This window comes from Ceratosolen solmsi, unplaced genomic scaffold, assembly GCF_000503995.2.
Source record: "Ceratosolen solmsi marchali unplaced genomic scaffold, CerSol_1.0 scaffold1, whole genome shotgun sequence".
In the NCBI taxonomy this organism is placed as follows: domain Eukaryota; kingdom Metazoa; phylum Arthropoda; class Insecta; order Hymenoptera; family Agaonidae; genus Ceratosolen; species Ceratosolen solmsi.
In genome coordinates, this window is record NW_011948415.1 from 11,913,941 (window position 1) to 11,929,929 (window position 15,989).

At 34.1% G+C, this 15,989-nt stretch overlaps 1 protein-coding gene across 6 annotated transcripts in view; it reads right to left on the bottom strand.

Annotated features, from left to right (window-relative positions):
• PMCA (plasma membrane calcium-transporting ATPase 3) overlaps positions 1 to 15,989 on the bottom strand; it is a 46,010-nt gene that overhangs the window by 25,055 nt on the left and 4,966 nt on the right. For all 6 annotated transcript variants that reach the window (XR_913120.1, XM_011507994.1, XM_011507993.1 and 3 more), the window contains exons 7-14: positions 14,327 to 14,709; positions 11,596 to 12,080; positions 10,247 to 10,591; positions 9,143 to 9,447; positions 8,458 to 8,853; positions 7,861 to 8,075; positions 7,521 to 7,672; positions 3,325 to 3,457 (exon numbers count right to left, since the gene is read on the bottom strand). Coding sequence is in view for 5 of the 6 variants with exons in the window: in XM_011507994.1 (XP_011506296.1) it covers positions 3,325 to 3,457; positions 7,521 to 7,672; positions 7,861 to 8,075; positions 8,458 to 8,853; positions 9,143 to 9,447; positions 10,247 to 10,591; positions 11,596 to 12,080; positions 14,327 to 14,709 (2,414 nt within the window). In the remaining variant the exon portion in view is untranslated. The remainder of the gene's footprint in view (positions 1 to 3,324; positions 3,458 to 7,520; positions 7,673 to 7,860; positions 8,076 to 8,457; positions 8,854 to 9,142; positions 9,448 to 10,246; positions 10,592 to 11,595; positions 12,081 to 14,326; positions 14,710 to 15,989) is intronic.

A 15,989-nucleotide genomic window follows, 5' to 3' on the forward strand; every position in this document is an offset into this window, starting at 1 on the left:
AAATTCATAATTGATTTGAAAGTCGATTGCAAATGGTATTATAACTTTTGCAATTATCCAAACAACAATGATCTAAGTTTTTTGTACAGCCCACTTTGTTTAACAAATGTTAGATATAAGGAAAGTATGTTCAATAATACTTTTTCTCGTGCTTATGCGCACATGCTGTTTGACTTTCCTTGTTATTGATTAGTTTCTTTAATAGACCACCTATATTTATATGCGCATTCCGCATCCAAATGGTGAAATATATCCCTTTCGTGCAATAAAGCTTTTTCTCTCTTGTGTGATTTTTTTTATTTTTGTTTTGTTTTGCTTATTTATTTTTGTTGTATTATATCGACGTGAGTAATTAACTATTAAGATAATTCAAATTTACTGTTTGTTCGTGCAAAAAAGTCGATTGTTATTCACTATCAAAATAGAAATCGAAAACATCATTAAGTTTCTTCGAAGTTTTAAACTTTGCCTTTGCCTCCTATTATTTTAAAACAATGATTCGAAAATAAATGAAAATTTCCTTCTATATTGACATACACACGTACAATGGAATAAAAATATGAAGTGAAATATGTTTGACGTAATAAAAATTTTTTTTTTTTTCACATTTTTTACTTATATACGACACACAAATAAGGCTGAAAAGAAGACAATGATTACTAAGAAAGATAGGAGTTGGTTGAGGACTGTATGGACCATTTCTAATTGGTTCTTAATGAGCTCCTCTTGTATTAGATTTCGATGTATCGCGGTATCCAGGCGCAACATAATATGTACAGAAATTAGATTTACAAATTAGTATATCATATTCTATTAACTATGTATAAATTAACTTAGAATGCCTTTAAAATTTCGAAAAAGCTTTCCTCAATGATGATCGGAAATCATCATGGAAATTTCATGAGTTTTAAGAAAATGTGCAAATTATGCGACATGAAATTCACAGCCACTTGTTATTTCAGCAAATCGAGGTCGAAATTTTGCCATTGCAACGTACTTTTTTCCATATAAATCATATCTTCGAAAATATAAAAGTGAGTATCTTCTTTGTAAACACGACTCTCGTCTTTCGATATTGCCGTTTAAGTAAGAAAAGTTACCGAAACTTTTAGTTTTTTGATATTTTAAATTTACAATGATAAAGCGATGAATTAATATGGTACTTCAACAATTAAAATTAAAGGATAATACTAAAAGCTTTCGGTAATTCGTTGTGATTTTTGGCGCATTTCTATTATGTACAATAAGATAAATGTTTAACTAAAAATTTCAGTACGTTGTTAAGTATAAAAACTCCTAAAATAATTTAATAATTATCAGAAAAAGATAGTGTTTGTTGTTATCGTAAGAGGGGAGGGCATTCATGCATAAAGATAATGTAACTATTTCGTAAACTCAAATCGATTCAATCGACTTTCTCACATCGTTTGATGAACTATCGATTCGTTTCTAATTTATAAACCTACGTGTAAATAAAATTTTAAATATAAAAAAATCAATAGTTATAACAGATAATTACATATCTATGCGCGCGTGTGCGTTTGTTTGTTTGTTTGTTTATATATATATATATATATATATATATATATATATATATATGCCTATGTATACACACGCATAAAGTATGTAAGAAATATAAAACGCGATTATCTTGTAGTATAGATAAAAACACTAACATTATCGTTTGCCGGAAGTGCGATTTTGTACAAAGAAAATTGTATAAATGTATATTAAAAATATCAAAGATTAAAGATTACATATATATATGTGTATATATATATATATATATATATATATACATATATATATTACTAAACTTGCATATATACTAAGTTCAAGTATGTAATTAATCACGTATTAATTAGGATCATATAATATAATTTTGGGTGAAAAAGATTGAATTAAAAAAATAATAAACAAATATGTACACAAATATGACTAAGAACTTAAAAAATGCTTCGTAATTGGCGAATTACGCGTCACTGACACAGAGGACCAATTCCATTAATCGAGTTCCTCCAATAATTTACATTCACTTGCTGTTTAAGTATGTACAATTATCTTGATGTTTTAGACATATTCTTTTTATATAGGTCGTTTTAGATTTAAATGATTGACGATTATGACATACAATTGAGATATTGAGAAAGTCGCGATAGAGTAACAAGATGGTTTTATACTGTTACGAAGAAAAAGTTAAAAAAAAAAGTATGTCAAGCTCGCGAACGCCCGCACTCAAGAGAAAATTTTTCCTTTAGCGCTGTATGAGTTGGCGGAGCAATCTTATGACAAATAGTGAAACAATTTACAGTCGGAGAAAAGAAAACAGAAGAGTGCTATAAAGAGTACATATTTACTTTTTTTTCTTTCGTTTTTCTCATTTTCCGCGGAGAAATAATGAAATGCTTCTTCAGAATCTCCGGAAACAAGATTTATTTTTCATTTTTGCATTATGACGCGCAAGAAGTAATTGTCTCGTTAGTGAAATCGACATTCATATATGACTTTAAAGAATAATCGATGAGTATTCCATTGTGTATATAAATATTTTCAGGAATTTCTGAATAAGGAATTATTTTCGTTCTATTTTGTTTATTAACGCACTTTTCATACATATATATCATTAGCTTATTTAATTTTGTTGTGGAGCGAGATCGTAAGAACTCGCTGAATTAATTTACAAAATTTAGAAAATTTAGAATCTATAAAAAAAATAAACGAAAAATCTTAATAAAAGATAATTTAAAAAGAATTAAGTGAAGAAAGGTGAGAATGAAAGTGTACGAAACAGAAGAGGAAATAAGACATAGAGACAGTGATAAAGACATAGTGAAAGGAAGAACAGACATAGAGAGTGAGAGATAGATAGAGATAGAGATAGAGATAGAGAGATAGAGAGATAGAGAGAGATAGAGAGTGACAAACAGACGGATAAACAGAGAGTGAGAGAGAGATAGAGGAGAAATAGGTTGAATGAGAAAAATATATAAAAGAATTCATGATTAATTCTGAGTTCCTGAAATAGAAAAAAATGATGGCAAATCCAACCCTTTTTGGCTTTACAATATCAATGTCTGTAATGACGTCACAAATTAATTAGATTCGCACAGTGAAGGCCTTGAAATGTTGATTTTTATCAAATCAATGATGTGAGGCTAAGATAGAGATTGAGAGAGAGAGAGACAGAGAGAGAGAGAGAGAGAGAGAATTTGATATAGAAAAAATTAAAAATTAGAAGTCATGGAAAGATAGTGAGAGAGATAAAGAGATATATATTTATATAGAGATAGAGACAGAGAGTGTGTGTGAGATAGGGATAATTACCTGAGTCTGCAGTCTTGTCAGACCACGGATCCACAGAATTTGTCCGGCGCGAGGCTTTTTATCCGAGTCTGGGTCGAATTTCTCATCTCCCAAATTGATAGCGCCGATATCATCTGGCTGGCCGCGGCCCCATCTGTTTTTAAAACACATTAAACCAAAGTTCTTCATATTACTCGTATCACGGTGCCTTCTGCGGTGAGTAACACAGCTTTTTAATTTGTTTGGTTAGCTTAGTAGTTTAATTTTATTGTTTTGATTATGCCTTTTTGTTCTCTCGGTGAAATTTTTTTATTTTCTTTGGTTAGCTTTTTTTACCTTTCGGTACTTTCGCAATCTTTACCGATAACTTCGCAGTCATATAATTTTGGCAGTATTTTCGCCCAGAACAACAGCTGATTAGAGTTTTAAATTGGTTCGAGTTTCTTATAAAAATTTTCTTTCTTTTTATTCATTAATTCTTTTTATTGTTTTATTTCGTTTTGTTTCGGATTGGCGTTCCGCAGGCGTCCTTCGTTCCTCTAACTCCTCCGGGTGGAGGTGATCCAACCCCTGACTCTTGTAACGGGGATTAAACAGATTAACGTATAAAGAACTTGTAGAAAGAGAAGAAAGACAAATATATAGACATAGAGATAGATAGATTGATAGACCGATAGATAGATTGATAGACTGATAGATAGATAGATAGATACATAGATTGATACATAGATTGATAGATTGATAGATTGATAGATATATAGATAGATAGATAGATAGATAGATTGAGAGAGAGAGAGAGAGAGAGAGAGAGTGATTTTTAATTAAGAGTAGATGGTTGAGGCGGTAGAAAGAGGACAGACAATCCTTCTTTAAACACAGAGATAAGAAGTGTAATGGATTTGGGAATACAACTGTATATATGCATTTGTTTACTTCTGTACCTTGAAAATATAATTCGTTATCTTTATTTTTAAATATTCACAATCTTATTAAATAAAGATAATAGAATCACATGTACATCACATAGATAACCGGAAGAGTATCTATCAATTATTTTTCATGTTTATTTTATTAGTTTAAGAGGGCTGAATGAATTTAATAGAGGCATTGAAAATATAATGAATTGAAATATTATGCCAATACAAATATCTTTAACAATATATAATATTAGCACAATATGATTAATATAATAAAAAGCAATTTTTTTATGAATGCATCAACGATAGGAATGCAAAACAACATGATAGTCATTACATGCAAAATGGGTGAAGTCTGCTTTTTAAATTGTATGTCATAAACAAATGCAAAAAACCACTGATGATTATTGTAAATAAATATTACAGGTAAAGATGAGTCGATAAATGAGAAGAAAGAAGATGAAAAGATGCCTTTTTACCATCCGTAAATAATATGAATAGCTTTTTGCGAAATATGATTACAATATTAATGAATCATCATGACTTGCGAATAACTGTTTATGCTAATGTAATACGAAAAATATTTATGACTTACGTACTGCTCCACAGAGAGAATAGTATAAAATTATAGTTAATAATAGTAACAGGAAAGATAAAAGATCGGTAAAAGTAAAATATGAATGAAAAGAGAGAGAGAGAGAGAGAGAGAGAGAGAGAGAAAAATAAGGAAAGATAGAGATAAAAATGCCAATGGTATTTGTGTAGTACAGAGGTAGTGCCTGGTGATAGTGATCAATTAATACATAATATATACATGTTAATACATTGGTTATTTTAGACTTCAATGTTAGTATAATTAATCGATTGTTTGGTTGAATGTTAGTTAATTGTCGCAATATACAAGCACACGATTTCATTACAGGATATAATCTATTTTCGTGTAAAATAACGTAATTAATCAATAGGAATGGCTTATTGTAATTAATTTCTATAATTCTGATCATAATGTGCTTAAGATAAGAAAATTATGAGTTAAGATACGATTCTTCTAAATTGAATACTATTTAGATATTCGAACAGCAGCGTTTATAAAACGAATTTGACTTTTCAAACGAATATATATATATATTTTTTTTTTACGTCGCTACGTATTAAGCTAATTTTATCTATGAATCGTAACTAAAAAGAATTATCTAAGAAACTCTAGTGTAATAATTATTTAGTGTAATAATCCTCTACAAATGTATGCTTTTAAGAGTGTAATTTAAAAGTGTAATTTTTATCGATAGTATCGATCGGAATAGCAACTATTCGTCCATGCTGAACTTTAAAATGCATAAACAAAAGTCATATATATGTGATAATTACTTTCAATCTTAAAATTATAGATAAACTTGAATGAAATACGATAAACATAATTCATGGAAGCTAAGGAGCCATTTGCAATGTACACAACTTTACAGTATAGAAAATTAATCATAATACAATAATGATGTTTGCAACGACTTTCATGTCATGCAACACCTTCAACAATTTCTACATAATGAGTATATTAATTTTCTTCCTATTTTTTTTTTGTTTTGTTAGCCATGTCCTGGTGTCGAAATCCACGTACTTGGACGTTATTTTACAAAAGCGTTTCGCATTATAATCAATACGTGTTGCCACCAACTTACTTGTGTCGTCGTGTTTATACAAACAATGTTCTACCATTTGTCATGTATAAAATGTGTTATGATATATAATACAATTGTATGTAAGCGGCACATTAATTGTAAAGATTGTATTGAATACAAGAAAAATAATCAAGATGTGTTAATTGTGTTAAAATATGGAGAAATTAATATTATTGTTTTTGTAAGATGTAGAAGGAAACTTTGAAATCACCTGACGTATATTCGCACTTGATCTTTCAAATTCTCAATAAATCTTATCATTGACTTTCGAATTTCGTAAACTCTCAGGTATCGTAGGATGTGCTAGGAACAGGATCGGGTACAAAAATTGTCAGAGCCTGTCGCTGTCCTCGTTTGATTTCGAAAAATTTCGGCGATGTCGCAGCGATTAAGTGAATATCGTCCAATCTAGAAAGTGGTGTAGTTTTTTCTTTGCTTTCGGTATACGAAATTTTTGAAAATTATTATTATTATTATTTTTCTTTTTAAGTTGATTCGAATAAATAAGATAATAGAGAATTGATCAATGATAATATTGTTTCAATTTAACCAATCTTTGATGAATAACCACCTCGACCGAAGCACTTGATATGCGTTATTAATCGAAGAACGGTTAAACTAACTTCACACGTCATCGTTGTTACGCTTTTCACGCTTTTCTGTTATATATGCACATCGAGAAAAGATCGTAACAATTCAGATTGAATTTAGATATTTTATATATTTTTTCATTTTAATGTTTAAATTTGTTTAAGCAGCTCGTGAAAAAACCAGTTTTTGATGTTTTAGGCGCTCAAAAAAAGGCTTTTAATATTTGAATTCTAAATACTTTGATTAATTACAAACAAGTACGCAGACTTTTAAAGTACGTCTCATGGTGTTTCAAAAAAAAAAAAAAAAAAAAAAAAAAAAAAAAAAAAAAAAAAAAAAAAAAAAAAGGCATGCAACATCCAGCATGGTTAGTTTTACTTCTTACAATGGGAAAGCAGCAGGTCTAGATAAAGATAAAGATACAAGAGTAAAGGAACTATCGGGATGGAGAGTAATGCTAAGAAAAATCGAGTTAATTGCGTTAGTTCGCGTAATTAGTGATAATTGCGTGGATTGGATTAATTTCTAACATGCAAAGGTCACTACCACGTACTACCAATAGGTCCAGGCGAGGCCTACTTATTACTAATTGCAATTCTTTAATTATTATTATTATTATCGACTGGTGACAAATCGATTAATTTAAAAATTATGCTCTCTTAATTAATAGTTTTTACAAAAAAAAAAAAAAAAAAAAAAAAAAAAATTGAATCGATCACATTCTAATGTATAGCACTCCTTATTATCCGATAATTTTTACTCGCTACGTTCCTCGATATATTCGAGTATTAAAAATCATCGAAGTAACGCTTTAATAGAAAGAAGAAGAAAAAAAGAATAAAAAACAGACCAAAAAAAAAAAAAAAAAAAAAAAAAAAAAAAAAATAATACAAAATAAGCCAGAGAAAATAGAAAGAAGTAGTAGAGAATAAGAGCGATATAGACAGTTGTTGAGAGCATAAACTGTTGTCTTATTGTTGTCACCTAATCAAATGGTTAAAACAGATTATTTTTTTGCTGTTGTAAGACTTACGAAAGGATCTTTGGAATCTTGCGTGTAGGAATCGTCGTGACTAATTGGCCCCACAACAGTGTACCGATCCCAAAGAATAGACACCACATCCACTGTTCTACAGTTAAAGCTTTTGTGCTGAATGCCATCTTACCATACTGAATAATAACTACCTGAAAACGGGATTTCGACTTTTATTACAAAATGGAGTAAGCTTTCGTCGTCGAATAAACTATGCAAAATATATAAAAACGCTCGCCAATGTAATCAACGTTCTACATTATTGTCTGAATTTGCCATTATTTTCTTATTATTCCGTTGAAATTCGTAAGCATTGAAAGATTTTGTAGACAGTACGTACTTGTGATAAGCAGGTACCAATCCAAATGGAATAGAAGATGGGGTTGGTAAATATTCCCTGGAAGACGTTTCGCTGGCCATGAATTTTTCTAGCGTTGAATTCGTTGAACAGCGTCATCATGACAAACGTATTGAAGATGATGGTGAAGTGCTGAGTCGGTCCGCCGCCGGCTGCCGCTACTCCTCGGCCAGAGGGAATGTCGAGCATTTTATCCCCTAAAAGTACATTATTACAGAACTAATGAGCCATGGTGAATGGTATTTTTTCAAATTTATTACCACCCTTCAAATCAATTTGCGCGTAAATGTACTTTTACAACTTTATAAATTTACTTTTAACAATGATTATAGCATGCTACTTTACATCAATGATTATGTATTAGCAGGTCTGATGAGTTGGGGAGTACGCATTGTACGGATACCCGAGCTATCTCGAAATTGCGCCATTTTCGTTTTGTTTGTTTTTCCTTTGTTTAACGATCTATTGCAACGATTTAGGATTTGCTATTTGTCGCACATTATCGCAAGCAGTTTGCACTTCAAATAGAATATAATTACGATTAGATTATTAATTCTGCAGCTACAATCGTCAACTTACCAACGAAGAGAAGCATGAAAATGATGGCCAACTGATAAATGGCCTGACCAAGAATATTTTTCATCATCGTCCTGGAAATGAGGGGTTTCGTTCTGCCGTAGGGCTTCCTCAGTAGGAGGTCGGGTGTCGGCATTTCCGTGGCTAACGCGAGCGAGGCAAGCGTGTCCATGATCAGGTTAACCCATAGCATTTGCACGGCTTTTAAGGGCGAATCTTGAACGGCGCAAGCGCCAATGAAGGCGACGATAACTGCAACGACGTTCACGGTCAACTGAAACTGCAAGAACTTGGCGATGCTGTCGTACACGTTCCTGCCCCACATCACCGCCTTGACGATCGACGAGAAGTTGTCATCGGTGAGGATGATATCCGATGCCTCTTTAGCGACGTCCGTACCTAACCACACAAGCCACGCAATTATATTTAAACTACCGTCCTCGTCACTTATAAATAGGCTAAGTGTAATAGATGTCGAGGAGTAACGCGCGATCACAAATCGCCGAGGAATTCTATCAATATTTCAAAACAATCAATTCCCCCTATCCTGGCTTTAATCCTGGCAGCTTTATATACCAGGAGAGTACGAGAATCTCAATGGCAAGCATCCTCCACCTCCACCTCCAACTGACAAAAACTGCGCACACGGCTGTCACACTTACGAGCAAAAGTTCGTTAATTTACGTACCGGCAATGCCCATGGCGAAGCCGACATCAGCCTTCTTTAGGGCGGGTCCGTCATTCGTACCATCGCCCGTGACGGCCACGACCTCGCGATTCGCCGAGGCTTTACTGTCGATAATGCCCTTGACAAGAGTGTACTTATCCGTGGGCGAGGATCGCGCCAGGACGCGCAATTTCGGCCAAACCTTGTCGAGTAAGTGCTGCTGTACTTCGCCATGGGAGTCGCGAATCCGCCTGTTGAACTCTTTGCCCTCCAGAATTAGGAAGTCCTCGTTTGGTTTCAAAATGCCACACTTCAATGCGATTGACCTTGATAGCGCAAGGTATTGCCAAAGAAAAATTATGAATTAATTAACATTTTAGAGGCCCGCTTACTTTGCTTCTCTTCTAATTACGTTAATTTTGCACTAACGAGTTATTTCCTACAGATGCTGGCTCATAAGAATAATCTTTTTTTTACATTGGGACGAATGTCGAGTGCTATTATGGTTATAAAGTTGTAACAATAAAAATTCAGTTTCCTGCCGATTACAGAACTGTTACACAAGGTATCCTGTCGTTGCAAGCTTAATTGCAAACAAACACATGACTTTTATGACGCTCGTCCTGAAATAAGTTTAATCTCACGGCAACCAACATCTTTATTATTAAAAATAAGTACTTTATCTATGTAATTATTTATAAATTATTGGAAAACCGACAATTGTAAATACGTACATAATTATTTTAAAACCGTATTATTTATATTTCTAGTCTGTTCATCGAATACGAAAAATCAATCGTTTATAAGGTAGTAACTGATCATTATCGTTGCATTACATTTCATCTGCCCGTTTAATAATAAAAGTCTTACTCCGGAGCAATGTGAATGAATTCTTTTTTTCTCTTTTGTAGTTGTTTTTGTTGTTGTTGTTGTTGTTGTTGTTGTTGTTTTTAACTCTTTGCCGCGTTCGATTATAATATTTATCATCTCAAAATTCAATTTTACACAATGACGTAAGTCAATAGGGCTGAACTCGCAATATAACGTGATGTACTTTATCGGGGCAATTTGAGAGTATTTCCCGTTAATATTCTTAATTATGTCGATGAAACGAAGAACTGTTACCTGGCAGTATTGACATTGTCACCGGTGACCATTCGCACGGTGATACCCGCCTTCTGGCACTTTTTAATGGCATCGGGGACCTCGGGCCTGACCGGATCTTCGATACCGACGATACCCAAACAGGTGAGATTGGCAACGATGTTTTCTTCGTCCTCCCAATTAGGCTCGTTGTCAATATGAACCTGATTGATGTCGGCCTTGCCTGGTACAAAGTCCCGGTAAGCGATTGAGATCGTCCGGAGGCCGTCGCATGCCATCGGTTCGATCACATTCTTCACCAGCCGTTCCTGCATGTCCCGCGTAAACTTCTCCAAGTTACCATCGCGACCATAAATAAAGGCACATCTGTAATATTCATTATCAAGCGATTTATTTCATTCTGCAACTCCTGCAAACTGCAATAGTGTATAAATCATTGATCGACAAGCCCTCTATTGTCATTCGTTTGGTTATTGTGCATAGTTAGTTATTCAGTCTTTAAAAATGTCAAATTCAATTTAGGAAGTTTATTAAAGATTATTGTATTTTTCATATTAATCTGAATTTAGCTTACCTTCGCCATGTCGCATACATAAATATTTCGGCTTCATCCGACCTACTTTAATTTATGAGGATTTTTCAAGTAACTTAAACTAAAGGCACGTGTCGCTCCGAATAAGAAAACATTAATAAAAGCCTATTGAAGCCCCATAGTATATATATATATATATATATATATATATATATATACATACATATAGTGTTAGTTCAATATATTATAAATATTTCAAATACATTCTATACGTTAAATACGCATTAGGTATATGCAATAATAATTTTATATTGTTTTCATTTATGCAATTCATGCGGGCATCATCGACATAGAAGGCAAATTACTTAACAATTCTTACATTTGAATTTGATATTTATATCTACGAGCTTCTCATTATCATAAAATTAAAATTTTACAATTCTACCGAAACTTATTCGAGGCCATTGGCTGTTAAATGACTCGTTAAATGACATCTTCTACGTCCCGATATACTTTATGCGCTTGAAAAACGTAATTAGCTCGGATACATACGATTGCTCCTCCCCTTACGAATAATCCGCTCATACCCCGAAAGAAAAATATTTACATTCGTGCATCTGTGCGTCACGTGCATCGATCGATCAGTCGTCTTCGCGACATTGATCAAAGGGCGCAGGGATAGTGAAGGGAGGTGCGTTTGCGTTACTTGATAAAATAACACCCAGCCCATTACATATTGTCGATGATGGGCAACAATTAAGGCATGATGCCATGCCGATCTGAGCGATATGAAGATACAAAGCGGTAAATGCAACAATTCAAATATAATGAAACTCACTTCTTCATGATGATTTCGGAAGCGCCCTTGGTGAAGAGCCTGTAGCCACCGCCCTGCCTTGGGATGACGGTCGACATGCTCTTGCGAACGCTGTTGAACGTGTAGACTCGCGTGAACGTATCCTCGGGGTTATCGTCGCGCACTGTCTGATAACTCTTGCCTAGAGCGACCACGAATCCAAGTAAGGCACATTCGGTTTTGTTGCCGACCTGCATCGGCAGCTCGGTCGGGTCCTGCGACGGCATTATGCGCGACGTGTATGCCGAATTGATGGATATTGCCTGCATCAGCAGCTGGCCGACGTGGCTCGGTATCTCCGAGAAGCTCGGCACTGATTTGCTCAGCTTCTCGCATAGATACGAATTCACGACGGTCATACGATTCGTCGTCAGCGTGCCCGTCTTGTCGGAGCAGATGGCAGTGGCGTTGCCCATCGTCTCGCAGGCGTCCAAGTGGCGCACCAGATTGTTGTCCTTCATCATTTTCTGCTCGGGACAACAGAAGCAAAGGTGAGCCTTTGCCGGTAAACTTGGGACTCGGTGGGATGGAATCGGGGGAGAGGGTGGGAAGGAGGGGGATGCGTGTCTTATCTTGCCATTGACAAATTTAGTTCGGTGATTTCTGTGAGAGCGCAGGAACTCGTTTTTGCCCATCTATTTCTAACCCTGTGATTATGATAAAAAGGCCACGAGAGAAATTGTTATTTCAAGTATTATGAACTTTGTTCACCACAACTTTTCCGCACATTCGCAATGAAAACAGATTTTCAACGCAGAAGTATTATTCAAACAAACATCATCAACATTATTCAATGTATGAAGCGTAAAAACAAATAAATAAACAAACAAACAAACAGACAGACAAAAATTAATAAATAGTTGTGGTATTTGTGTTATACTTTTGTGTGAAATTTTCGTAATTTAGTTTCAAAACGTAAATTAATTCTTCGATTAACGCAATAAGTCCTTCTATTCGTTGTCTTCACTCGACTAATCATAATAACTGTACCATCTCTTACTTCTTCATTAATATTAAATTATAAATTTTTCCTTATATCCTTTGCCATGCAGTTATTCGAAAGTTTGAAATTGAAAATTTTGTTAAGCTATCGAAGGAAAACATTTTTTTAAATTTTATTACAGTAACTAATTCTTTCCCCACCATTTATAATTAACGCGTCGGCCGATATTACGGCCTTCTTTCTCAGGATTTAGCGCTTTAAAATATTATAGAAAAAGTATTATTGAAACGAGCTAGAATCTGGAAGTAAGAGCATAGTAATGGAGATGATCACGTAAACATTACGGAATTATCTTGACGTATACTAAGCATTGATTTATATTTCAGAAACTTTTTCAATATTTTCGATATATCAATATTCTGTGCTCGGAATATTTAAGAAAGGGACATTAAACTTGTCAATAAGGCTGTAAGAAAAAAAAAAATCTATGTATAGGACAATATTGTAATTGAATTGTAACAATAGAATTTATTGTCTTGCATTTTGCCGGGAAATGGAATTGGATAAGGTGCTTTGCACTTACGGGCAGACCGATTATAATTATTCTTGTCCATTATGATTTATTATCCAGTCGATTGATAAAAAAATATTTGGAAATTCATCCCAAAAATAATATTTGACATCGCCAAGATGGATTTATGGATTTATGGAAATTCTTGTGCCACTTTTTTTTTTTTTTTTTGTAAAATTCGTTTCGTAATCTTTTTGTATTAGGTCATTGGGAATTAATATCGATGGAGCATTTATAACTGCAATACTGTACAATTGACATGTAGCGAATATCATATCGAACACAGCGGACAAGCCAATATCTGCCAATAATAAAGATTTTCATTCTACCTAGAGTTTTGCGGAACAATTAGGCCATTAAAAAAGCCCATCGATCGCGGATGTTAAGGCATTATTTTTTTTTTGTAACTAACGGCAATCGATGATCGCTTCAAAACAATACTTTTTCAATCTTATTGGCTACGGAATAGGATCTCTCTGTGCATCCGTACGAAATAATTAACATTACGATTATATTAAAAGAAAAAAACATTAAAACATTTGATATAAAATCATTGGTGTCAGCATCATTTTTTAATCACGATTGTAATATTTTCCACAGAAAACCTTAATCTTAAATAGCTAATACGTAATCTGTGAAAACTGTTATTATCTTAATATAAGTCTTATACCGACCGATTTTTTAAACGAAACTACTGCCAAACTTGTCACGATCCGTGAATTTGCAAGTCTGCTCTCACCTTGGTCTTCGCGTCAATGTCATAATAACTGAAAATTGATGCGGTAAACTAGGAGATTCGACGAAACTCCTCGATCTTCTACACATAATATCGTATTATCGCGTGTAATTATGTGAAACGAACCAAAAAAAAAAATAAAATAAAATAAAAAAATAATTCAATTACGTGGAAGAGATATGTTACTTTATGGTCGCTTAATGGACAGTAAAGCCGAGCTCTTTCAACAGCTCACTGCAATTATGTTCTACTATACGGAAATTGGCAAACCGATGCTATAAACCATTGCATCTATTTCATGGCAGATTTCGTCACTCGTCCGACGAAGGCTACTTGGTAAAACCATAAAAGCAAAGTGTCAAAAGAACTACTACTATACTGCTTGTCGGCGAAACCTTAATTGTCCCAATTAGGCGCGTGGCGCAGAAAGCCTTAGAGTATTAGATATATCCAATCCACGTACCTTGACGGAGTAGGCGAGCGAGAGGGTGACCGCGAGGGGTAGACCCTCGGGCACAGCGACGACGAGCACGGTGACACCGATGATGAGATGGCGCACCAGATCGCCGGCGTACGTGTTCTTCCAGACCTTGTTCTGCACGTAGAAGGTCGTGACGCAGAACTGTATGACGAGGATGATGACGGTGAGGACGGCGATCGTCGAGCCCGCGTAGCCGATCTGGATGGCGAGCTTGGTGAGCTTCGCCTGGAGGACGCTCTTTTCCTTCTTATTCTCGGCGTGGCTCGTGGCCGTCTCAGACTTGCTCGTGTGGTGGTTCTCCCCGTCTACCGACTGTTGCTTGCTCACCGCGTGGCTGTTGACGGTTATGTCACCGGTCTCGTCACCTTTGTGCCATTTTGCACAGTTCCATGCAGTCGAGGACGTCCAGGGCGTTCGCGAGTAAGAGGATGAGAGAGAGTAAGAGAGAAAAAAGAAGGCACAGGTTTTTATAATTGAACAACGATGACCCGTCGTTCGCGACACCTTGGGCCAATTCTTAGCTTTCGTTAATACTTTTTTTTTTTTGTTTTTTTTTTTTTGTTTCTTCGTTTCAAGCCCGCACACACACTCAAGCCCCTCTTACAGCGACACTTTATCAGCGATTCCAATGTTACGAAGCCCACTGTAAATGCTTTTATACATTTCTGATAACATTTTTTCATATTCCCACGTAAGAGAGACAGATAAAGAGTGAGATACAGATAAGAAGAGAGAGAGAGAGAGAGAGAGAGAGAGAGTGAAAGGGATAAATACGCGATGTATATGAAATTCAGGGAGTTCAGTTAATTATTTGTAACTGAATATTAATTGGTTAAATTGACTTTTCGTTTATTACTTTTAACATATGTATATAAACATTTGCAGGCTGACATGTAAATTTAATTGAATAATACTTTCAGATAGTCAGAAATTCTCAAAAATTATACGAATTTTTTTCCATTCTATAGTTAAATTAATATATTTTTTTGGTGAGTACAATTATGAAACACAATTATATAAGTTTTTTTTTTTGGTCCGAAGCTAACTTTTTATTGATAATTGTTTTAAATGACAAACTCAAATGTGATTGATAAAAAATTTTTTTTCTTTTAATTTTTATTGACGACCGGATTGGAGTCGCTTATTTAAATATACATGATAACATAGTAAATATATTTAAAGTTGATTAATATTGAAGTAGGGCAAGCAAGTACTAATATAAGTGTGCTGAATATTCTTGAAATTTGAAAAAATTGATTTATTTAAAATTAGTAGTACTAAGCTGATTGGTAAAAAGCTTTATTTTAATTTTTGTAACGAACATGAGAATTAAATTTATCATATTCTATCTATTACACTATCTGGCTAATAGAAAAAGCAATATACATGCAGCATAATTTATTTGGATTCATTGACATTCATGTGTTTAGAAAACAGATTTAATATTATTCAGTTTAAAAATGGTTTCGCTTAAAATCCCGTTGCTTAAGAGGCATTTATTCTAGTGTTTCATTATTTCTAAAAGGATAACTTTTCAGTGACTAATTTCGCTATATCACTTAACACAATACCGTAAGGAATGCAGAAAAGCTCTAAGAATTTTACAAAATTGTGTACAACATAAAGTTATGAAAAATGATTGAAT